The 23,992-nt window shown below is 42.8% G+C and overlaps 1 protein-coding gene across 1 annotated transcript in view; it reads right to left on the reverse strand.

Annotated features, from left to right (window-relative positions):
- LOC308332719 (myosin heavy chain, fast skeletal muscle-like) overlaps window positions 1–19,426 on the reverse strand; it is a gene marked incomplete at its 5' end in the record, with an annotated part of 28,625 nt that extends 9,199 nt beyond the window's left edge. The window contains 28 exons of the mRNA XM_080788754.1: window positions 42–168; window positions 1,056–1,210; window positions 3,007–3,241; window positions 3,766–3,856; window positions 4,109–4,254; window positions 4,888–5,064; window positions 5,688–5,930; window positions 6,641–6,896; window positions 8,050–8,186; window positions 8,478–8,601; window positions 9,156–9,273; window positions 10,301–10,388; window positions 10,498–10,565; window positions 10,936–11,046; window positions 11,432–11,630; window positions 12,250–12,420; window positions 12,553–12,702; window positions 13,408–13,526; window positions 14,558–14,696; window positions 15,059–15,162; window positions 15,255–15,353; window positions 15,458–15,521; window positions 15,613–15,705; window positions 16,222–16,327; window positions 16,453–16,480; window positions 16,605–16,761; window positions 17,801–17,944; window positions 19,223–19,426. Coding sequence (XP_080644880.1) covers window positions 42–168; window positions 1,056–1,210; window positions 3,007–3,241; window positions 3,766–3,856; window positions 4,109–4,254; window positions 4,888–5,064; window positions 5,688–5,930; window positions 6,641–6,896; window positions 8,050–8,186; window positions 8,478–8,601; window positions 9,156–9,273; window positions 10,301–10,388; window positions 10,498–10,565; window positions 10,936–11,046; window positions 11,432–11,630; window positions 12,250–12,420; window positions 12,553–12,702; window positions 13,408–13,526; window positions 14,558–14,696; window positions 15,059–15,162; window positions 15,255–15,353; window positions 15,458–15,521; window positions 15,613–15,705; window positions 16,222–16,327; window positions 16,453–16,480; window positions 16,605–16,761; window positions 17,801–17,944; window positions 19,223–19,426 — 3,853 coding nt within the window. The remainder of the gene's footprint in view (window positions 1–41; window positions 169–1,055; window positions 1,211–3,006; window positions 3,242–3,765; window positions 3,857–4,108; window positions 4,255–4,887; window positions 5,065–5,687; window positions 5,931–6,640; window positions 6,897–8,049; window positions 8,187–8,477; window positions 8,602–9,155; window positions 9,274–10,300; window positions 10,389–10,497; window positions 10,566–10,935; window positions 11,047–11,431; window positions 11,631–12,249; window positions 12,421–12,552; window positions 12,703–13,407; window positions 13,527–14,557; window positions 14,697–15,058; window positions 15,163–15,254; window positions 15,354–15,457; window positions 15,522–15,612; window positions 15,706–16,221; window positions 16,328–16,452; window positions 16,481–16,604; window positions 16,762–17,800; window positions 17,945–19,222) is intronic.
- Between the last annotated feature and the right edge of the window lie 4,566 nt (window positions 19,427–23,992).

The raw sequence follows: 23,992 nt of genomic DNA on the forward strand, positions 1-23,992 counted from the left end.
CATATATGTATATATATATATAGCTGTTGTTAATGAATTACCATTTTCAGTTTGGAGTTTAGCTTTCTGGACAGTGACGTCAGTGAAATGGCGAATGCTGTCATCGCTTTTAGCCTTCAGCTCACTTAGCTGGTCCTCCGTGCTTCTCCACATCTTCTCAACGTTGGCCTGACAACGAAGCATTGATGTGGAAACTTCATATTCACACACTGGTAAGATTGAAAACCACTTGACCATGTGACTCCCATTGAAAATTAATTGGAGCCGCAATCAAAACGGCAATCAGACATCGCACACGGACCGAACATTCGTTGTGTAGGTGTGTACGAAGCCTCGTACACACCTAAACCACGTGACTCCCACTGGAAAAGCATTGTGGTGGCCCCAAAAAAACGACCAAACATTTGCTTGATTGGTGTTTGGTATACGTGTGAATGAGGCCTTTAAACGATAAAGTTAAACATCTATAGGCCTGTCACAATTATTACATAATCGTTTAATCGCAATCATTTGAGACAATTGCAACTATTTTGTCCTAATCGCCCCCTAATCTTTTCCACGTTGAAAAATGTTCATACATTTTCAAATAGCAGATCGTAGCTTGTAGACCGGCTATTTCTGCTATTACAAAATAGAATAAAAGTATAAATTATAAATGATTCAATGCCAAAACTCAATGAAAACGTTAATCACAATAAGTTGGATGACAATGAATCATGAATCATTACTAGTCACCTTAAACCAGAGGTGCCCACACTTTTTCGACTTGAGAACTACTTTCAAAATGACCAGCTGAACAAGATCTACCAACCGAAATAATGTACCATTGCTGAAAATAGTTTAAATATGTACCTGAGGGGTCTTTGGAATAGCGGAGCTGGCGTTACAAAATGCATTTGAATGGGAAATCGAGGGGGAGAAATGGAATAGTTAGGTACTTTTTGTTTTTTGTATTTGTAATGCCACCACAAATATTATAGGGGCATGTCGTGTGATCTACTTGCACAGCCTTTGTGATCTACTGCCTTAAACCAAACTGAACCATCAGCCTGTACCTTTGCTTTGGACACAGTCTCCATGTTGCTGAGCAGGTCATCTATCTCCATCTTGCATTCAGTCTTCTCCTTGTCCAGTTTCTGTTTCACGCGCTGTAGGTTGTCAATCTGCTCTCCCAGCTCAGCCACGCTGTCTGCGTGCTTCTTCCTCAGAGCTGCAGCGGTAAGCAGGGTTAGTGTATTCTATTTTATTTTGCTTTTTTTTACCAGTTATTTTCTCACCAATTTAGCCGTGATGCCAATTAATTCCTCCCCACACACCCCCACCAGGAGGACGTCGTAGGGCCTTCGTTCTACACCTCCCGCCCAACACTCCATGCTGACAGGCAGGGACATGCAGAGAGTGTTAGAGGGGCAGGGGCTGGAATCCTGTAAGAGGGCACTTTTTGGACTAAAAAAAATAGCGAAAATAGCAGATTTACAAGCTCACAACGCAGCTTCTAGATCAGCTGTTTCCCAGGCACAACCCTGCACTCTTTAGCTAGTGGGGATGCGGTGTATACGACATTGACATGGCATGGAAAGGACTCAAAGGAGGGGCATGTGCATTTTCTTTCACCATTAGTAAATGCTGCATTCGTGGTCTGGAGAGGGCAGTTGTTTTACAGACGGGGTAAAAGGGCAGGGGCTGAAGCCCCCCTTTGATGTCTATGTGTGCACGTCCCTGCTGACAGATGGTGCCACCCCACTGACCCCAGATCAGTGCAATGACACTTATCACGGTCCCCCCTAGCCTTCCCTCACCAGAAAAACACGGGCCATTTGGGTTCATATTATAGACGCTTGACAAAGCCGGATCCATATCCATAACCTCAGAGGTTTGATTGATTGATTAATTGAAGTATTTATCAACCGTTTGCAGAATTACAGTACATTTCAAGCACAAACTCAATACAAAGAACTGTTAACTGTGAGTGGACGGTGGTGGGCATGCACTTTACCACTGCGTAGGGTTATTATACTTAACTAAAACTAACAAAATAATGAAAAATAGAATTGGAAATTTTATTTACATACAAAATATGTGGCTTTACAAACTTTGTGTTTACTGTGTGTTTACAAAACTAAAGTGAAACGAACTGAACTCGTAGAGAAAATGTACTTAGCTTTTAGTCTTTGTCAAAATGCTGTTAGCTTTTAGTCAATATTTCATACATACTGATATGAAATCTTCAGAATAAGATAAAATAGCGCACATCCTCCGGTCTTGGTGCTGGCTGAGCCAAAGTGAGAAAGACCAGGACGCCTGCTGTGATTGTGAATAAATGTACCTGGAGCATTACAGAGTGAGAGTTGCGAGCCCTCACTTTTGTTCACGGATATGGAATCTTAATTATCTTGCAATATTTTTAAGCCTACATTTTCGGCTTGTAGATCGAAAACGTTCGTTAGTTTTGAATCTCGACCTTATATTACGGTACACGAAAAAAACTAACATAGAATAAACTAAGCCCTTTTTTTTGTTATATCATTATATTGTATTTATGTATATGTACTGTATGTTTTTGTTTAGTTTTTTTAAGTCACTGTATTGTCTGATGTATTATGTATTGTTCTGTTGTATTGTTTGTTTGTACAAAAATATATATATATTTTGATCTGAGATCAGATTCTCAAAATGTCTGTTTGAAAATGACAGTTTTCTGAAAAAGCTATGTTTCTATGTCAGTCATTCTTCGACTTTTCAAAAATAGCAGACATACAAGCTCGTAGGGCGCCACTCGGTGGCGCGCTATGAGCTTGTAGATCTGCTATTTTTCAATAGCTAAAGCATAACATAATGCTAACACCAGAAGGGGTTCCCGCCCAGAATGGGACTTTTCCAAAAACTTTAAACTAAACTAAAGCACACTGTACATAATAGCAAACCAATTGAAACTGAAACTGAAAGGAAACATTTTAAATGCTAAAATTCCCAAATGCCCCCAAAAACCCCCCCCATAAAACAAACCTTGAGCGGTGGCCTCGTGGTGGAGCGTGGACTCTTCGAGGTCCCGTCTCATCCGGAGGAACTCGGCGTCTCGCTTCTTGCTCATCTCGATCTGAGCGGCGGTGGCGCCGCCGGCCTCCTCCAGCCTCTCGCTGATCTCCTCCAGCTCCCTGGAGAGGTCACCCCTCTGCTTCTCCACCTTGGCCCTGGCGGCGCGCTCAGACTCCATCTCCTCCTCCAGTTCTTCCACGCGAGCCTGTATATGGTATACACCCCCACCCCCGAGAGCACAGTCAGCAAACCATCATCAGTGCTTTAGAGTTTCACTACTTCTTCAACATTTAGTTTTTTTCAATTTAAGGGATTTATTGTATTTTATTTATTTATTTATTTTTATTTTCTTAATTATTTATTTTTCTTATATATATATATATATATATATATATTTTAATATTTTGAAATAATAACAAAATTAAGTAAATGGCAAAAATACGCAGATATTTACTTGCGAGTCGCAACGCATAAGAAATGGACAAGCGTACCCACACAAATGGCCGTACAGTATACCAGACCCACTGTTTGGGAACGATTTTCTCAACGTTTTGTCTGGGAGACCACCGGGTGTCCAAATTTTGGACCGGATCTGTAACTCAGAGAATGTACAAATGGAACGGTTCCATTTGTACACTACACTCTACCCACCCATAAAGGGTTCATTAGGACCCCCTGGAGTGAAGATGACAGGATGAATTGTCTTTGAAGATGTGATTTGTTTAATACCTGAAGCTCTTTAAATTTCTTTTGTAGCTGAATGCCAAGCACTTGCTCGTCCTCGATTTTCCCAAGAAGATGACACATTTCAATGTCCTTCCTATAAGATGAGCATACCGGTAGACCACATTTGACAGTATTTTGATAAAGTTTGACAAAATGTAATTGGTTCAATGTGGTTAACATAGTCTTTTCCTAATTAAACTGTTACATTGCTAATATAATGTCAAACATTATACAGACAGACTACATTTCCCAAAAGCATGTATTTAATTATGTCTGACTAGAAGCAGGGATATTTTTTTTTACAGAACAATGTGTTAAGAACCATTTAAATGATGTGTGTTCTCACTTCCTAATCTTCTCATCACTTTGCTGCTTGTCATTCTCCAGGTCCATGATGGATTCCTGCGCCTGTTTCATATCCCCTTCCAGCTTCTTCCTGGCTCTCTCCAACTCCATGCTGTGCCTCTTCTCTTGTTCAAGAGAGCCCTCTAGCTGTAACATCACAGTATTGAAGCATATCATAGCATTATTATTATTATTAGTATTAGTGGAATTGATGAGCGCTCTCTCCGTTGATTGAACTAGCACCGAATTATGTTGCATTCTGTAACCTCGACCTGAATCTAGATTTCTGCTATTTGTCACTGATAGTAGACAAACTCTTTTCGACTCCGCCATTATTAATTAATCATTATTTGTTTAGACCAATGGTTCTCATCCTGTGGGCCGGGAATTATATTGGGGGGGGGGGGGGCGTACCCAGATTATTATTAATGTGGAACCTTTTTTTTCTCACTCTCACAGTAAACAAACCAACACACACTAGTGTTAATTGTCACAGTACAGTGAGTCAGTGACAATGTAATCTTTAACTCCTCTAAAATGAAAGATTTAAACATTGTCCAATATATATTAGAAAGCGTGAAAATACAGTAGCAAATCTACATGCTCAAGACGCCACGCGCTGCGAGGCGTTGTGAGCAATGTAGATCGGCTATTTTCACAAAGGAACCGAGTCAAACAAAATGTGACGGCTCAACTCCTAGTGCGTCCCCAGTTCAAATAGGATTATTTGGGTCGCGGTCCAGAACCACCGTAGTAGACGACTGGTCGGCCCAGACTCACGTCGTCCACCTGCTGCTCCAGCTTGAGCTTGGCCTTGGCCAGCGTGTTGACCTTGTCCTCCTCCGCCTGCAGGTCGTCCAGGGCCTGCTGGTGGGCCTCGTGGAGGGCCTTCTTCTCCCGGGTGAGCCTGACCACGCTCTCGTCCAGGGCCGACAGCTCCTCGGTCAGGTTTTTCACCTGAGTAATTCATTCTCATATTAACAGAAATTGCCTCTTACGCCAATGGGAGACTTACAGTACCCATAAAACCCATCTGAACGGCATAAAAACCCGGATATACTCTGAACGCCGCAGTGCGGAGCGAGTGGCAACAGAAGCTAATGCTATGAGCTAACTGGAGCTAGAGGAAAGCCACGACAAAACACAGTGAGTGAACCAACAAAAGAACGTCAGATACAGTGTACGAACAAAAACGGGCGCTACATGAAGTTGTTGCACCAGTTAGTTTATTTTTTTTACGTCAGCCACTTGGACCCTATGCCTATATAGCATCCCTTTTCTGAGGAGAACGTTAGCCAAAAATATCAGAAATTTGGTGTATTTTCTGGTGTTTTTTTTCTTTCTGAAAATAAACATTAACGTGAATCCAACACAATGCTATACATAAGTCAATGCAGCTAGCTATGACATTTTTTAAACGGCAACATCATTTGATACAACAGCTAAAAAACAAAACAAAACCTGTTGAAGAACCACTGAATTGGATCTTCAGCCAAAAAAATACAATAACACATTCTTTTAAAGTCCCGGCCGGTTATACCAAGAAACCCTCCCCCCCCCCGCCCTCTTTTCCTCCGAACCTTGTTCTCGGTGGAGTGCTTCTCCTTCTCCACTTTGGCCAGGCTGAGCTCCAGGTCGTCGATGTCCCTCTTCAGCTCCGTGCACTCGTCCTCCAGCCTCCGGCGCCGGGCGGTCAGCTCCGAGCTCGTCTCCTCCTCGTCCTCCAGACGCTCGCTCAGCTCCTTGGCCCGGGCCTCCAGCTGGATCTTGTTCTTGATCAGGCCCTCGCAGCGCTCCTCGGCGTCCGCCAGGCCCTCGTTGTCCTGTAACGAGGTTCATGTTAACAACAACGCTGTTTCAGAGGGTTTGATTGACCCATTTATTACTAGGCCTGACGTCGAAGGGAGGAAAAAATCCTTTTAACAGTTTTTGAGTTAAGAAAACGTTCGCACTCTGAAAGAATATTATATTCAAAGATTTGTGCCACATTTTCACGATTTTTCTAAAATAGCAGACCTACAAGCTCGTAGCGCGCCACTCGGTGGCGCGCTATGAGCTTGTAGATCTGCTATTTTTCAATAGGTTAAGTACTCTGTCTGTGTCTGTGTGTGTGTGTCTCTCTCTCTCTCTGTCTACATACTGTACCAGCTCTGACTGACAGTGTGTGATATAATTACGGTTCCAAATGTGATGGAACCGATTCTGGGTTCCTCCATGTTGGATCGGGTATATACAGTATATATACACCTCCGGTTCTGGATGCCAACCCCACTACCCACCCAGCCATCCTTTCCAAAGTCATTTCACCCATTCAGGCCTGAGATCAGATTCTAAAAACGTCTTCTATACATCCTGACAGTCTTCTGAAAAAGCCATGTTTCTACGTCAGTCGTTCTTCGATTTTTCCAAACATAGCAGACCTACAGAGCTTGTAGATCTGCTATTTTTCAATAGCTATAAAGCATGACATCATGCCAAACGCCAAAAGGGGTTCCGCCGCCCCCCCTCAAAATGGGTATATAAATCAACATACCGCAACCACTTGCAGCTGCAGGTCATTCTTCTCCTGGACGAGGGACACCATCCTCTCCTCCAGCTCCTTGCGCTTCGCCTCGGCCTTGGCCAGGCTCTCCTTGCACTTGGCGAACTCCTCCTTCATGGCGGCCATCTCCTTCTCCGTCTCGGCGCTCCGCAGCAGGGGCTTCACCTTGAAGTAGAGCTTCATCCATGGCCAGTGTTTGACGTTCATGAAGGAGCGGATGTTGTACTGGACGACGAAGATGGACTCTCTGTGTTCAGAGAAGTTATGGGTTTCCTCTCTGGTTAGATCAGTATGGGCTCCAGTGTTGTTGTTTTTGGCAGCACATTTCTATTTTAGTTTAGTCATATAGTCTTTTGACTGAAACTTCATTTAGTTTTAGTCACATTTTAGAAGTCACCTGGAATGTCTTCATGGCTATTTTCAGCATGCAACCAAGTGTAAAATGACTTGTACTGGATCTCTTGTTCACTTCACTATTAGTCTCTTCCTAACATTTTAGTCTAGTTTTTATTTGTCGAGGAGATTGTCAGTATATTTAATCTTAGTGTTAGTCATCGTAGCTTAGTTTTCATTTAGTTTCCATTTGTTTTTTGTCAGCGAAAAAAGGTAGTCGACAAGCATTTTTCGCCTTAGTTTTAGTCGACGAAAACAACACTGGTGGGTTCTCAAAGTGGGCTTCAGCAAAACGAGCTAACCCATTAAGACCTGAGGCCAGCGAATCCCCCGTCTCGAAAATATTTTGTGCCAGGGACCCCGAGACGCAAAGATATGAGCTTTGAAAAATACATATATATATTCAAAGATTTGCACACATTTTCACAAAGAAATAGCAGATCTAGCACGAACTGATGCGCAAATCTTCTATGCGTGTCCGTGGATGGCACAAGATATTTTCAGATGAGGGTGGTCCAATGGATTAATATTCATTTTGGCGTCCTTGACACGAAAACGTTTGAGAAGCACTGGCTCCACTGCAGCCATCGGGCGTCGCGTCGGCGTCAACGCAGGGATAATGTTCCCTTTTTAAATCAATGAATCCGTGGTGCTCCACTGCCGACGTTGCGTTGCGTCCGGCGGCTGCAATTCGGCCCCGGTTCGTTATTTGACGCCGTCCAAAACTACAAACACAACGCGACACACAACACAGTCGGTGGAGCCATGGCTGTGGGAAGATATTTACAGTAGGAGGTGCAGGCTGCGCCGTGCGCCGAAAACTGTGCGTGCACGCGCCTCGTGCACTCGCATTTTCACTCCGAAAAGTGGCTTTTACCTTCCCTCTCCACACGCATGCACGAGCAAACTGACACAGGCAATTAACAAGGATAAGGCGCAGATACTGTGATACAGCATATATATTAGGCCTAGTAACACACTGTTGAGCACAGCAACGTGCGCTGTACCTTCTCTCGTTCATCTTGCTGATCTCCCTCCTCATGAGATAGCCTCTGCACAGTGCCTGAGTCATTGTGACCAAACTCGCCAGCTTCTCATCTCTCATCTCCTCTAGGGTCCCCAGCAGGCCAGCCTTGAAGAACACCTAGGAGGTTAAACAAAACGTGTGCAGTACTTATAGTTTAGGCAGTTTTTTGCAACCTACAACCTATCTCAAACCCTCACCCTAAACCTATAACCTCCCACGGGGCAAGCACACCTAAACCTAACCTTAACCCATGTCTAACCAATGACTAACTAGTCTAAACTAAGTATGCACCCCGCGCACGCACGCACGCTCGCACAGTATACTGTAGATATACTATAATATCTCTACAACATTGTTATGTTCTTGCTACAGTAGTGTAAGATTATAAAACGAGCACATGTAAAGCACCTTGGTGTGGCCAAACTTGTACTGGGTGTGGTCCACGTCGATGGACCCCAAGAGCTTCTCTGCCGCCGTCTTGTTGTCGATGAATTGACCCTCAGGAATAACACTGGCATTCAGCACTTTGTATCTGTTTATACACATATAGACGCATTATTAATACATTAACACTGGAAAGTCGCCGCTTTCTACCTTGTTCCAGGTTTACAGATACAGTACAGTAACATCATTAATACAATAACACTGGCCTTTAGGGGTGGGACAGATTCTCTTGCCTCCCGATTTGATACAATCTCGATACCTTTACTGTAGTTTGAAACAATATAAATCAAGAAAAGTTGAATCATACACTTCAATTCTGCTAGTTAACGTCAGTAAGTCTTTCTGACATATATATTTTTTAAATGATTCAGAACTTTAAAATCTATTAAAAAATCAGTGACATAAAAAAACGCGATATTTGAGTGAGTCGATTTTTTTCCTCCACCCCTACTCTGGCATTCAACACTTTGCACCTGTTCCAGGTTTATAGATACAGTGCATTATTAATAAATTAACGCTAGAATTCACCACTTTGTTGTTGGTTTGCTCCAGCCAGGGTTTACATTCATTTCAATGTGTTTTAATGATTGATGATGCATCATGCTAAATTAGTCCAACTGTAACCTCCATTCTGTACTGTACCTCTGCTTGAAATCCCCATACAGGATTCTGCTTGGAAAGCCCTTTCTACAGATTCGGATTCCTTCCAGAACACCATTACATCTCAGCTGGTGGATGACCAGTGGATTCTCCATCAAACCTGATGCAAAGTAATTAAAATAGATATCCACATTTCAGATGACACCGACTAATCATGCTGTTATAACACTAGCAGTCAGTGGTGGAAAGTAACAAAGTAGCCTATATTGAGTACTAAAGTAGGATTTAGAGGATTTTCTTCATGTGGAGGTTTTAAATCAATGCTATTGAACACCTTTTACGTCTGTGCGTTGGATAGAAAATATTGAACCAATGGAATGTATTAAAAAGTGCTTCGGCGGAAGCCTAACTCCATTCGATCCTCAAACTATCTGCCAAACCAACTAACTCCACCCGTGTAGCCATCTGTATTTGTTCATAAGTCAGTGCTATTGAACAGGGAGGAGACCCCCGGGTCAGACCAAGGCGCAGTTGGAGGAAACACACCGACTCACTGGCCTTGGAACGTCTCGGGATCCCCCAGGAGGAAGTCACTAATGTTGCTCTGGAGAGGGAAGTCTGGAGCACTCGGGTGGAGCTGTAGCCCCCGCGACCCGACTACGGATAAGCGGTTGAAGATGGATGGATGGGTGGAGTGCTATTGAACACCCTTTACGTCTGTTTTGTTTTTTGGTGGTTTCTTCCGGACAGCAGAGATATTGTACTTTGACCTCACTGCAATTATTTGAAAACTTTAGTCACTGTACTTTGTAGATTCATGATTATTATTACAAAACATGCATTAACCACTTTAGCCTCATCTACTTCGGCTATTTGAAAGTAGCCGGTCTACAAGCTCATAACGTGTCCCGATGCAATGCATTGTGAGCTTGCAGACCTGCTGTTTTCAAAAGATTTGTATTATTTGTATCATTATTGAACTTGTGAAATGGGACATCCTGCACTTTATAGTATATTTTGACGCCAATACTTTTGTCCTTTTACTCAAGTACATTTTAAATACCAGCCATTTACTTGTAACAGAGTATTTCTACATTGTGGTATATTGATACTTTTACGATGTAAGCATAAAATATCAGCACTTTTCCCACCACTCCGCAGCATTTAGGTCAGTTTCACCGTTGTACCTGGAGTCTTGAACTCGTTGGGAATCAGACATCGTACAAAGTGAGGATGTGTGCATCTCAGATTTGTCATCAGCTTGCCGAGGTTTTCCTGTCGGAGAGAGGACAGTGCGGTGGTAAAGAGCTGCTGGTGCACACTAGTGGTACATTCTTTGTTTTCCGTTTGTTTGGTTGAAGACCATAGGCATTACATTACGTACCCTGAACGAAGCTGAGACCGTTTGATATGATCCCCCTTTCTTTTTGGCACCTTTCTTCCCTAGATCTGCTATTAGGATGATATGGACTGCTGTGGTTACGATGTCAATAATGAAAACGAAATATTTAAAATCACACAGAAGACAGACTTCTAAAAACTTCTAAACTAGACTTTAAACGTTGGCTATTAAAATATAACCGATACACAAGCTCACAGCGTATCACTTCGTGCTGCAATGTGAGATTGCACATCTGCTATTTTTTTTAACATAAAATAATAACCTTGGAAGTATTGGAAAAGTTTGAATTTGATTGATTGATTGATTGATTGATTGAATACTTTATTATTCTGAAATGTCACTTCGTGCCACGCTGCAAGCTTGCACATCTGCTGTTTTTTTAAACATCTTAAAAGTGTGAGAACTACCGATTTATCGTACCGTCAGTTGAGGCGAAGCTGGCGTAGAGGAGAGCCAGCAGCTTGAGAGCAGTCTTCTGGTAGAGCTGGACCACCGACTCGTTCAGAGGGTCTTTATTCTTGTCCAGCCAGCCTGAGATTAGGGGGGGGTGGAACATCAAATCGGTTCATAGGTTAGTACATTTGCTCAGTACAATATTTCGGGGGCATATTTAGAATGTGTGCAGTATGTTGAATCTAGTTTGCATTAATGAGGATTTAGTTGACACAATGAAATAAAATGGTGATAGTATTCAGTGTGGGGCAGACGGCCTGTCACAGCCAGATGTGGTAGACCAGTAGCTTTGTTGTTGCAAAGGAAAGCGGTAAAATGTGACTTTCGTGGTTGTTTTCCTCTCAGTTTTCGACACAGTATAACTCTATGGGGACACAAAAGTAGGACCCGGAAGTATCTCAGGAGGGGGGGCGCTCACGTCTAAACGTTCTAAAATACTCAACAGAGATCTCCAGCCCTATACCTGCGATGCTGTAGTCCACCGTGCCGGCATAGTGCACCAGGGAGAAGTGAGCCTCGGCCTTCAGGCCCTTGGCAGGCTTGGGCTTCTGGAAACACAGCGACTTGCCCAGATGCTGGTCGTGCAGCTTGTTCTTGAAGGTGCTGTCCGAAGCCTTGGGGAACATGCACTCCTCTTCCAGGATGGAGAAGATGCCCATTGGCTGTATGGGGGGGGGGGTTAGTAAAGATACAACATGAAGAAAGAAAGAAAGAAAGAAAGAAAGAACACTTTTCGCCATGGTTTTAGTCGACAACATTTAAAACACAATCCATGCCACCTGTTACAATAGAAACCCTGTCAGGTGTAAAGGAGCAACTTGGACACTCAGGCATGAAGGAAGCATGAGTTCAAGTCCGTTGCTCTCCCCTTGTCCCCCATATATGGGGACTAGGTTGGTGGAGGGTGTGTAGAGCCCAGGATCACATTAGATGATTGACACAGGGGTGAAAAATGGGTTACAAAATCGTGGGATAAAAAATATATTTAGAAAAGAAACGCTGTGCAGGTGCCAGAGATATATGGGACAAATTAAAGAATAAATATCCGTGGGCGCATCCATGTGCACATCGCGTGCCGTGCACGTCAGATTATTCTTTTATTTTTAAATTAAAAAACAATATATTATTATTTATTTATTTTTAATTTAAAAACAATATATATATAAAAAATAATAAAAAAAATAACGTAATTTTACGTCTTGGCACAGGTAGTACCTGCTGCTTTAAACGTAACCAAACGTTCCTGGCACAGATTGGGTTTTTTAACACAATGTGTTATACCTTCTCAATGAGCTCTATGCAGGCAGCCAGGTCCATTCCAAAGTCAATGAACTCCCACTCGATGCCTTCCTTCTTATACTCCTCTTGCTCGAGGACAAACATGTGGTGGTTGAAGAACTGTTGCAGTTTCTCGTTGGTGAAGTTGATACACAGCTGTTCCAGACTGTTGAACTATAAAAAAGAAAAAAAAAAAGAGAAAAGAAAAAGAAAAACAAGGTTCAACAAAGATTGATTAGATTAGATAAAGATGCTATAATAATATGCTGGATAATTTTGCATTGCGGTGCTGCGCTTGTCACTTACATCAAAGATTTCAAACCCAGCAATGTCCAAGACTCCAATGAAGAACTGCCTCGGCTGCCTGGTGTCCAGCATCTGGTTGATGCGGACGACCATCCACATGAACATCTTCTCGTAGACGGATTTGGCTAGAGCCATGACAGAGTTATGGACCTTGGAATGGAATGGAATTGCAGAATGCAACAGGGTTATTATTATTATGGCAAGTAGAGCGCCGTTGGAGCCTCTACACTACAGCGTTCCTACTTGGAACTATGCAAGTTGGAAATGCATGCCCCGCCACAGATAATAATGTCTCTTTTATGCTCATATATGGAGTTTCTTTGTCAGGCATGCCTAAAATATGGAAGAATGATGTCAGAACAGGCCAGCTCCATATATGGACACTGGGCAGCGGCACCTGTTCAGGGCCCGGGCAGAGGCCTTTTTTGGGGCGGTTCTGGACAACCGTGGGTCCGACCGACTCGACACCGGGCACTGCATCAATTGTCAGGTGTGTGGGGTTGCCACGGCAATCAATTGGCTGAGGCAGAGGCTGGAAATTGCACAGGTGAGGGGATTCCCACTGAGGGGATTCCCAGTACTGGCAGAGCCTGAGTGACCAGAGGTTCTGGAGAACCGTGGGTTCCGCCCGACTCGGCACCGCACTCACCTGTTGGGGGTGTGCAAGTGGAACGCGTGTATCGACTATGAAGTCGTGGGGCAAACGGTTCTCGAGTTACGTGCATTACAACCGTACACAGACACACACACGCACGCATGCAGAGACGTGGCACATTTATAGTAGGAATCAAGGATATGTGCATTTCCAGAGATTGTGTTATTATTACTGCTGCTGGCACGGCCACTGCACATCACCTGTTGGACGGTCTGGCCCTTGGTGACGTACTCGTTCCCAACCTTCACTCTGGGGTAGCAGAGGCCTTTGAGCAGGTCTGCAGAGTTCAGGCCTAGCAGGTAGGCCACTTTATCTGCCACTGAAACAACAACGTGATTGGAGCAACATGATACTGCTGCTTTCACAATACATTGTATTGTTATAGAAACAACTGGACAGCTATCATGGCAGGCAAGCGTACAGTATGTTGAATGTTATCCATCAGCATCTCTGGTGTACCATAAAATATGTACAGTATCTCCATGTTTCAACTTTCGTGCCTTATTATTACAAGTAAGACGCGCAAACGCGGGAAGCGAACGCAGCTCGTACATATTTGGGGTTTTTTAAGATTTTTTTTTAAGTTAAGTTTTTTTAAGTTAAGTTTTTTTAAGTTAAGGTGTGTGTGTGTGTGTGTGTGTGTGTGTGTGTGTGTGTGTGTGTGTGTGTGTGTGTGTGTGTTTGTGTGTGATACACTCATGTCACCATGACTCAGCCATAACCATATCAGGAGTCCCCAAAGCAGCTATACTGTACGTCCAAATATGGAGTGTGTTGCATCAATCACAAACAAATCACTCAGCTCCATATATGGGCACAAAAGCAGGACAGAGACAGACAGACATGATCTGCTAGGTCTCATAGTTAGTGCTCACTGCGTTCGCAATTAGATATTATATAGTCAGTGTACCGTGTCGACAGTCATTTTAATGACACCACATCAAAAATCCCAATATATTATTTTTGATTGTTCACGATTTTAAAATATTTTCTTTCACATCGTTATAATAATCATTAGACTCGGAGCACTAACCCACCAATCTCCCAGACTCCCTCCCCAGTCAGAGTTCAGAGGTTTAATGAATGTACAATTATGTGCAGGGTGTAATTTACATACACATGTGAGGGACTATTTTACTACATTTAAAATAGTTTATTTTAAACCAAAAATACTCTCTCTCTCTCTCTCTCTCTCACTTATGCCAGTGCTAATTTTGCCACAGGTGCCAAAGTTTCCTACCCCGGTTCTACTCTGTCATACCAGAGTGTTACACAAAAGTAGTGAAAATAGCATCTCTACAAGCTGTAGATTGGCCATTTTCAAAAATGGTCAACAGGGATGTTGTTTACCCTCTGTGCCGTCCGGCTCGGCCTGCTCCTCCCTCTGCTTCTGTTTGAACTTCATGTTCCCATGATGCATCACGGCACCCGTCAGCTTGTAGATGCCGGTCTTCTCCTCCGGGGTGAAGCCCAGGATGTCTACAGCCATCTGCAAATAGAACACAACACATCAACTGTACAAGGTGACCTTTCATGTTACACAATTTACAATTCAGGCATTTAGCAGACGGTCTTAATCCAGAGCGATTTACAGTAAGCAAGAACAACACAAGGTAATACATCAAATAGTATAAGAACCTAATATCTGTCTAACGGTAGATAATCTGTACAGTGAGGCTATGATTATTATACATTAGGCTATAGAGTGCTATGTCCACAAACAGTGCTAAAGCTAATAAAATGCTAAATTATAAATCCAAAACCTAATTAGCTTTTGCATATGCCTGTAAGGTCGAGGCACAATTAGCAAGTTATCACCTTTAACCGTTAGCATGAACTATGTCCACTTACATCTGTAGCCACCAGTTCCTGCTTGTCGTCGATGCTAGCCACTGTGATTTGACCCTGGCTAATCATGGGGAAGTCATAGGGGTCGGTGCTGATGAGCATCATGTCTGTGAAACACAGCCGTTGGTGAATATGATTACCTTTTTGACAAACAATAGTGTATTTGTTACTCAGATGAACGTTTCTGGTTGATTAGTACCAATCAGCTCCGGCTTGTGGTTGGTCATCACTTGATAAAAGATGTGGTAACTCCTCTCGTCTGCAAGCTGAAACGTCACCCTGGACTTTTCCAAGAGGTCTGTATAAAAAAAATGTTTAAAGAATAAACCACTTTTACATGTTGAATTTGCATACTGTAGTAACACAGTGTCACAATCCACACTATAAGTTAATTTGACCCACATGTCTCAATGTCAGCTGAAGACAGTTTCCCTGTGGTTCCGAAGTGAATCCGGATGAATTTGCCCTGATAAATAAATATGACATTTTAAATGAATGAGAAATGAGAAAACGGTGCAATAATTCATATTTGCGATCCGACTGCTTTAATAACTCACAAAGCGGGATGAGTTGTCATTCCTCACTGTTTTGGCGTTGCCATATGCCTCGAGCAGGGGGTTTGCAGCAATGATCTGATCCTCCAGAGAACCCTGTCAGATGCAGTTCACGTTCAGTGTGTGGTTCAATCATAACATAATTGATCATTATTAGGGGTGCACGATTATGAAATGATGACCGATCTCCGGTTATTTGCAGGGTCATATATCTGCCAATACCGATTCTGCCCGATTCCGATATTATTATACAGAGGACCACAATGAAAACAAGCCTATATGGCCTATAGGGGGCCCAAAGCCTCCAATATAGGGCCCAAAGCCTGTTCAAAAGTATTCAATCAATCAATAAATAGCATACTGTATATACTCTTTTCCAAATCTGTTTTCACAACTGAATTGACTACTGAACGAGATGAGTATACATGATTTTTTCTTTTTTCATTTTTATTTATTCTTTGCTGGTGAAAACCGATTCAATAATCTGTATTATTTTGAGACCGTTCCGATATGGCATTTTTATGGCCGATATAACCTATTCCTACCTATTATAGTTACAATAAGCATCGGGTGTTTTTTTTGCGCATTATATCAATGTTTGTTTCATTTCACCTGCATTTTACCACTTTCTTTCTTCTTGTCCCCAGACACTGCAATTGTTGCAAAGTACTGGATAACTCGCTTGGTGTTCACAGTCTTCCCTGCACCAGACTCACCGCTATAAGCTCCAAAGAAATAGGATAAAAGTGAGAACAGAGCCATAAAGTAAAGTCAGAAAGTTATGTTTTTTTTGTCATTTCTATCTGTTCTATATAGTGGTCGACTGAATTAGCATTATCTTACGTGATCAGGATAGACTGGTTTTCTCTATCTGTGAAAAAGAACATTTTTTTTTAAATAGTGTTTGCTCACTGCAACCATACGATGACATCGGAATGGAGCATTGAACGTGGAAACGAGAGTGACACGTCCGCCTAACGGTAATCTAACCTTACCAGTGAGCATGAACTGATAGGCGTTGTCGGAGATGGAAAAGATGTGCGGTGGAGCCTCCATGCGCTTCTTCCCTCTGTAGGAAGACACCACGGCCGCACTGTAGACCGGCAGATACTTATAGGGGTTCACAGTGACGCAGAAGAGCCCAGAGTAGGTCTGCAATTCAACACAATTGTCCATAAATCACCGGAATCATTTTTATTTTGTCTTGCTCGCAAAGGGCACACAGTATACAGCAACAATTCCCAACTGTGAGGAGGATATGTGGCTCTAAATATTTGGCAAAACACTAAGATTATATTGATAATAGTGTGCTGCCATTGAAAGGCCAGTTTTGGTTGGGAATTCATAGTTTTAAAATGATAATTCTGCCATTCAATGAGTTAAGTTAAAAATGTGAAGTTCATTGTGACAGTTCTTGCTGTTTGTACTGCCATCTAGTGGTGGAGGTAACAGGTATAAATATAAAAGCATGAGAAAGTGAGCCTAGAGCCAGCATTTCCCCATTGAACAGTGAGCTGTGTGTGCACATGGTCTGCTGAGAATTCATCTTATAACGCTTTTGCCTTGTCTGCAAGTACAATTAGGTTGTAGTTAATCGGTGCAATGATTATATTTCATGAAGAATGTGATGTTTGCAACTTTCCTGTGTAAGTTTAAGGCTTATCCTTTGGGTGGGAGGGGTAACTTTTTTGTATTCTATATCGTTATGTGATTTGGAAAATATGAATGAAGAAACTTTGAAACTTAAGTGGGCCCCTGTTCCTGAAAAGGTTCTGAATATGAACCATAGAGTATTAAAAGGATAGAGACTAAACTAGCGCGAAGCTCCGCCCCCTCCGCTATTCATGTCAGTGGAAGTTGCTCAGTGGCGTTTTGAAGCACCCGGAAGGCTGCCGGAAGTACCGTCTTTTCACTTTTTACACATTTCACTTCCGCATTTGGACACCAAATTTTGGTGTCCAAATGCGGAAGTGCACCCAGAGTGCACCTGGGCTTTACATTGGGCGCTCGGTTGCACGGGGTTTCCTCGGCAAGAATCCACGGGTCCGCCTGCAGTCCTTCCTCTTACCACTAGGGACCAGCGCTTCAACATTGGAGTGCCTAGCTGGCCCCTTGATATGAACCTGTGTTCATACCAGGAACCAACCAGGAACCAACCAGGAAGGCGGTAAAAACGACGCGCTATACTCACATAGATCATCCACGCTGCGTAGCGCTCTTTGAGGTTGTACAGCACGGACGGCTCGTTGAGGTGGGTCATCATGGCCATGTCCTCGATCTTGTCAAACTTCGGCGGGTTCATGGGACACACGTCGTCGTCCGCCACCGTCACGACCTTGGGAATGGTGACGACGTCCGGGTCATTTTCCATGATGGAGAAGCAAGAAAAAAAGGGGGGTTAGGTGAAATGGTCGGTGATACTTAACCCATTCTGACCTGAGATCAGATTCATACGAGGTTTCCACTGGACACACACTGGGTCTGATCAACCCATTCTGACCTGAGATCAGATTCTAAAAATGTCAGTCGTTCTTCGATTTTTCAAAAAAATAGCAGACCTACAAGCTCGTAGCGCGCCACTCGGTGGCGTGCTATGAGCTTGTAGATCTGCTATTTTTCAATAGCTAAAGCATAAGATGATGCTAACACCAAAACGGGTTCCCGGTCAGAATGGGTTAAATCGTCATCCACTCATCAATGGGGAGAACAGTGACTCTCAACCTGTGAACAAGATTTTATTGATAATATAACATATATAACAATAATTGGGACTTAATTCCAGGTCCATTTAATAGTTCCATTAGCCTTATAGTTCCATTGATCGAAGCCAGAACACAAATGTGCAGTACCCGGCCCACACATCTGATGACCACTTAACAAGGCAGTGGAATGGCTGCCGTGTTATTATTATAAGTGGGTGGGTGTTAAAGAAGGGTGGGCCGCACATACTTTTGAGATTTTGAAGTGGGTACTCCTGATCCAGGAAAGGTTGAGAATCACTGGGCTAGAAGAGTCATGTCAATTGTCTGGGCTGTATACTTACTTACCTGGAATATAATGAGTATTGAATTGTAAAGGAGAACTTGCCCTCCTGTTGAACCTCCATACGTAGCCTACTTAAAACCAAGACTAGTCTAGTCTAACACACACACACACACACTGGGCATGTGGGCGGCGGTGGCTCAGGGTTAGAGTGGCTGGATGGTAACCGCAAGGTTGCCAGTTCGAACTCCCCCAGAGTTAGTGTCGAAGTGTCCTTGAGCAAGACACTGACTGAACCCCTAATTGCTCCTGATGTGCTGGTTGGTGCCTTGCACATGGTTTCCGCCGCCATCAGTGTATGAATGTGTGTGTGTGAATGGGTGAATGTAATGCACAATCTATGTAAAGCGCCTTGGATAAAGGCACTATGTGAATGCACCATTTACCATTTATTTTACACTAGAATCAGAGTTCCCAAATAAAAATTGACAGGCTTGACTCAGGAGAAACAAGAGTTGATTCAGAAAAGGGCATTGGAGAACACACACTCACACACACAGTAAAATCCTCAGTATTCATTTAACTCTCAGAGTAACACGCAGTGCTCATCAATGGCTCAACTATCACTCACTTGGCCCGCAGCGGTTTTGACGGTGACTTTGTCACCGTCTCTCCTCTGTATGTTCCCCTTGACGTACAGCTGTTTTGAATCGGTCACATAGCAGGCCGTCTTAGCGTCAAACGGCCTGTTCTGAGCCTCGATCCTCTCCCTCTCCGGCTTGCGGAGGTAAATGGCCGCCTCCCCATAGATGGCCATCTCTGCATCCGTACTCATGGTTACGAATTATGGTAATGATCTAGAATGACAAAAGATAAATGTATTATGGGGCTCTTGTTGTGAAAGCGACTGGCCGGAATGACCTTTGTGATGATTTGATTGGCTGAGCAGGAATGTGATGATGTATGATGAGCGCCCCTCACTTCACACAAGTGTGATTTTTAAGGGGCGCCTATATTCAGCTATAGTGTAGATTTTTGTCCTAACACAACCATTAAATGCCATGAATGGTCCAGAATTAATTTTGTCTGAGCAACTCGGCTATTTACGTCCTACACAAAGGACTGGAGAATTTGCGTCATATATGTGTCTGAGCAAATCGGTATTTTTGTTCAATTCCCATTGACAATAAAACGGAATATTTACGTCATATTGTGTCTGAGCAAATCGACATGTTACGTCATTGATGATGTATGATGATAAGAGCGCCCCTCACTTCACACGGGTGTGATTTTCTTGTAAACGTTTAACCTGTGGAATGTGGGCGGTTAAACGTCTATATGATACGGATGATGTATGATGATAAGAGCGCCCCTCACTTCACACAAGTGTGATTCTTTTTCTTTACTAGGCATTGTAAAATATCGTATGAGGAAAAAGATTATATTATATTATATTATATATATAGATTATATTTAAGTGATTTATTCCATTCTTATTCTGTTCACATTTCACTTATTTTATATGACTTAATTTCGGTTAACTTTGGTTATTTAGTCCTCCTAAATGGTTAGTGACACACATGTCGGTTAAACCATCCCATCCCATCTCTATGTGACAGACTATTACTGAAACAATTATGTACACATTGCACTGTATATCATAATTCATAAGCCTACTAATACTTAAAAAAACATAACATGGAAGAAACATCACTTACCCACCTTGACTCGTGTCGTCTCGTTGGAATGATTTCTGCTAGTGCTCTGAGGAAATATCATAATGAGATAAAGGCAAACTGTAAAGTAATGTAGCCTACAATATGACATCATTCATTCATAAATGACCCCTATTGTAATCACAAACATAAGGCTCACCACTCTCGTAGCTCTGTGGCTTCAACAGCAATTGAAAGGACAGGGGATCGGGGGCCTCTTTTATTCCGTTAATCTAGCCCTCTGTTTAAATTCCTCCTCTCGTTTTGGGCATGGGGAGAGACCCCCAGCCACTCCCCGAATTTGTTCTGTGACATTTATCTCATTTTAGGCTTATTTTTAGAATGAGAATCTACTCCTCGAAAAACACCGCACAATGTTATTGATCCTCAACGACACTGCAACAAAACAAAAAAAAACCCGAGTGGTCATTTGACCCTGTGAGTTAAATGAACACCCCCAGCTGGAGGCCTGATTGAAATGATCTCAGTGTGATCAGTATGTAAGACTTGCAGATGTTATTATTATTATTCCATGTGAGGCTTACGTTTCAATCAGCCACCCGGATGATTGAAATTCCTGCCGTGATGAAGACTCAGGGATGCCGATACTATTGTCACTGTCGGCCAGAAGTCCTGTATGCCCATATTTCATGTTTTAATTAATGCCATAGAAGTGTATACTTTGCCGTATGCCTGTGGCGCGCAAAGGTAGACACAGCAGCCAATCTACAAGCTCAATCTCAACAGAGAGTTTGTGGACTTGCCAGTCCAGTTTAAAGTTGTTAAGTTTGTCTGTCTTCATGAGTATTTAACCAATGAAAAATAAAGTAGGCTATTGACAAGAACTTAAATAATAACTACATTGGATTCATTGGAACAGGTTATCTTTTCCCATTCCCTGAAAAGTATGTTTTCCGCCCAACAGCGATGACACAGTATGTCTGAATAAGACAATTAAAGTAAAATGCGTCACGGAATTACTAATGGCATCATGGTGCATCCGTGAAAGATTGCCTTTTGATTATGGGCCCCAATCATGCTTAATCCGTTGATCTTATGCTAGCTTTAGGTGGTGTGTGTGGATTGCTGGACATCGGAGAGGGGGATCCATTTTAGATATTGTAGGGAAGCCCATAGCGCAAATGTCAGCAGGAATTCTCCCGAGGATCTGCCCTGATCTCTACAAACAGTAGAGTTTCTCAAATTAGACTCAAACCGTGCGCACACAGGCCATGGAGGATTTGGATATAAGTTAGGGGCTTAGAACCACACACACTACTGGCTTGAAAGATATTATCTGTTAAGGTGTCTTCTCTGGATCGGCTTGTCAGACCGTAACAGGCAGTCCACATAGGCCTACAAGGGTTTCTATTGTAGAAATTATATATCAAGTGGGAAATTAACATTAATTTGCCAATTATCTATGCAATCAATGAATTGTCATAAGGCCACTACTGTAGCACAATATAGGCTGACTTTGTACTTTTATCTCTGGTCGGATATTTTTTATGAGAAAGTTCAATGTTGTTAATCTGTGCCAATGAATTCCAGACCCAATACAGTTTCACAGCACAATAGCGTTAGTACGGAGCCCCGGAGTGGCCATGGCAATAAATATAAATGATCCATTGAACTGGGACTTACTGTGTATGTTTTGGTTTTCTGCAGGGCAATTGGTCTTGAACAACAATGCGGCTCTAGCTGGACGTTGGCCTTGTTCAGAGAGTTGACTCACTGACTCCTCTTCTGTCTTCCGGTGTTCAGCATCTGCTGGTCAGCCTCTTGAAGGGCCTGTATCACCTCGGAGAATGTCACACTGGTGTCATCCAATGAATTAATTCAATACAGGAACTGAAATTAATCTTGGCAATATAGCAAATACTTTGTCTCCATCAAAGCTTACTTAAGGCACCCGTATTGTCCCGAATATAAGACTCTGGTTATGATTTTTCATGACTCATTTGTGGGAAAAGAACATTGAATGTCAAATAGTCTATAGTCCCCGATTATAATACGACCCCGTTTTTTTAGGATATTTCCATTAGGGTATACCTTGGGATCACACTGCTGTCTTGGCATCAAATGGCTTGTTCGTGGGCTACACTTCAATCCTCTTCTCGACCTTTGAAACGATAAAGTTAGCTCTATTAAGTTGTCTCAATTTTCATTCAAATCAACTCTTATACTGTACCTCCCTCCGTTGGATACAGAAGACTCTGTAAATCTTCCCCTTAGCAATGTGTGTGTGCCAAAAACAAATTGTTCTCCTTACATGCAGCTCAATCTATCACAGCAATGTAACAATGGGCAGTTGATTTCTTTTTTTTTTTTTTACACGCGGCTCAATCTATCACAGCCACATAACAATGGAACCAAAGAATGTAGTCACCAGAAGTTCCAGCTGAGAAATCCTCCTCCTTGTATAGGGGGCCACTCTCATTACATTGGGAATGACATTACACGCCCTCCTTTTGAGGCTAGAGGCCTGACAATGACAACAAACACCCGTCTTCAAATGCAGTGAAACTTTTAATAGGGAAACAGCAACGTTTCAACCTATGGCTACACCTATGCACCTGTAGGTGTGCAAAAGCCTTGCTTTTTATTGTATGTATGTGGTTGGAGAGAGAGCATCAGAGTGGCACAGTATATACATGATAGATAGTACAGACAATAATGTCTCCAAGCTTCTGTTATACATCTGTGGCAGCCTGCCAGGGCACAACTGTTGCTCAAGGAAGGAATCAGCAGAAGAATGGGAGACCATTGCCAGCCACAGAGGCACTACACTACACCAGGGAGATCAGATAGACACAGTGTAGTATGAATACAGAGTTATCTTGGTACAGCATCTCTGGATCATTGTAAGATTGTAGTCGACACATGACACATTTGCACCAGGAGTCAGGACTCTGCATGAGAGAACAGATGGCAGGCTTTTAGTCAGATCACATTCGCTTTCATTTCCAGTGCATGCCCCAGAAAATACTAAATGGAAGTGACCAGCGGGCCACTTCGATCGTTGTCACTGGTCGGACAGGTGATTAAAGCGAGAAGGTCTTTCCCAATCATAGTGCCACCTTTGATACACAAGGATTTGTGGAATTTGTAGATTAGTTTCATTATATAAAGTAACAGTCAGTATCTCCCTATACTGTCTACTAAGAAGACAGCTGGGTGACGACAAGGCCTCTATGTGTATGTGGATCTCGGACGTCATGTGGACAGTATAGTTACAGTATGACATCATACTATGAAATCAGCCCAATCTTCCAAACTTCATTGGCTCCCGTATAAAATGTTAGTTCTAAAACGTAGAGACATATTCATGGGGGAAACCTGACCTACCAAAGAGTCGTGTCGTACGGGCTTTACAGTTTTGCACTCTAGTGTGAACATAGAAAAACAAGGGGTGCTCTGAGAATAGTTGTACCTATATAGCCAACGCTGGCCCAGTCTGACCCGTTCGTGATGATCATCATGTTCAGTGTGTACTTGCTGGCATTGCTCACTGTGGGAGCCGTCTCATCAGTAGAGGTTCAACACCTCCGCGGTGTTCCTTCATCAAAGGTTCAGTCCTACGTGGACAACAAACCGTTCACGTGCTCGGACGGCTCTCGTACCATTTCCTTCGATCGCGTCAACGACGATTACTGTGACTGCGCGGACGGCTCCGACGAGCCGGG

The sequence above is a fragment of the Protomyctophum bolini genome (genome assembly GCF_963924005.1).
Source record: "Protomyctophum bolini genome assembly, chromosome: 18".
Lineage (NCBI taxonomy): Eukaryota > Metazoa > Chordata > Actinopteri > Myctophiformes > Myctophidae > Protomyctophum > Protomyctophum bolini.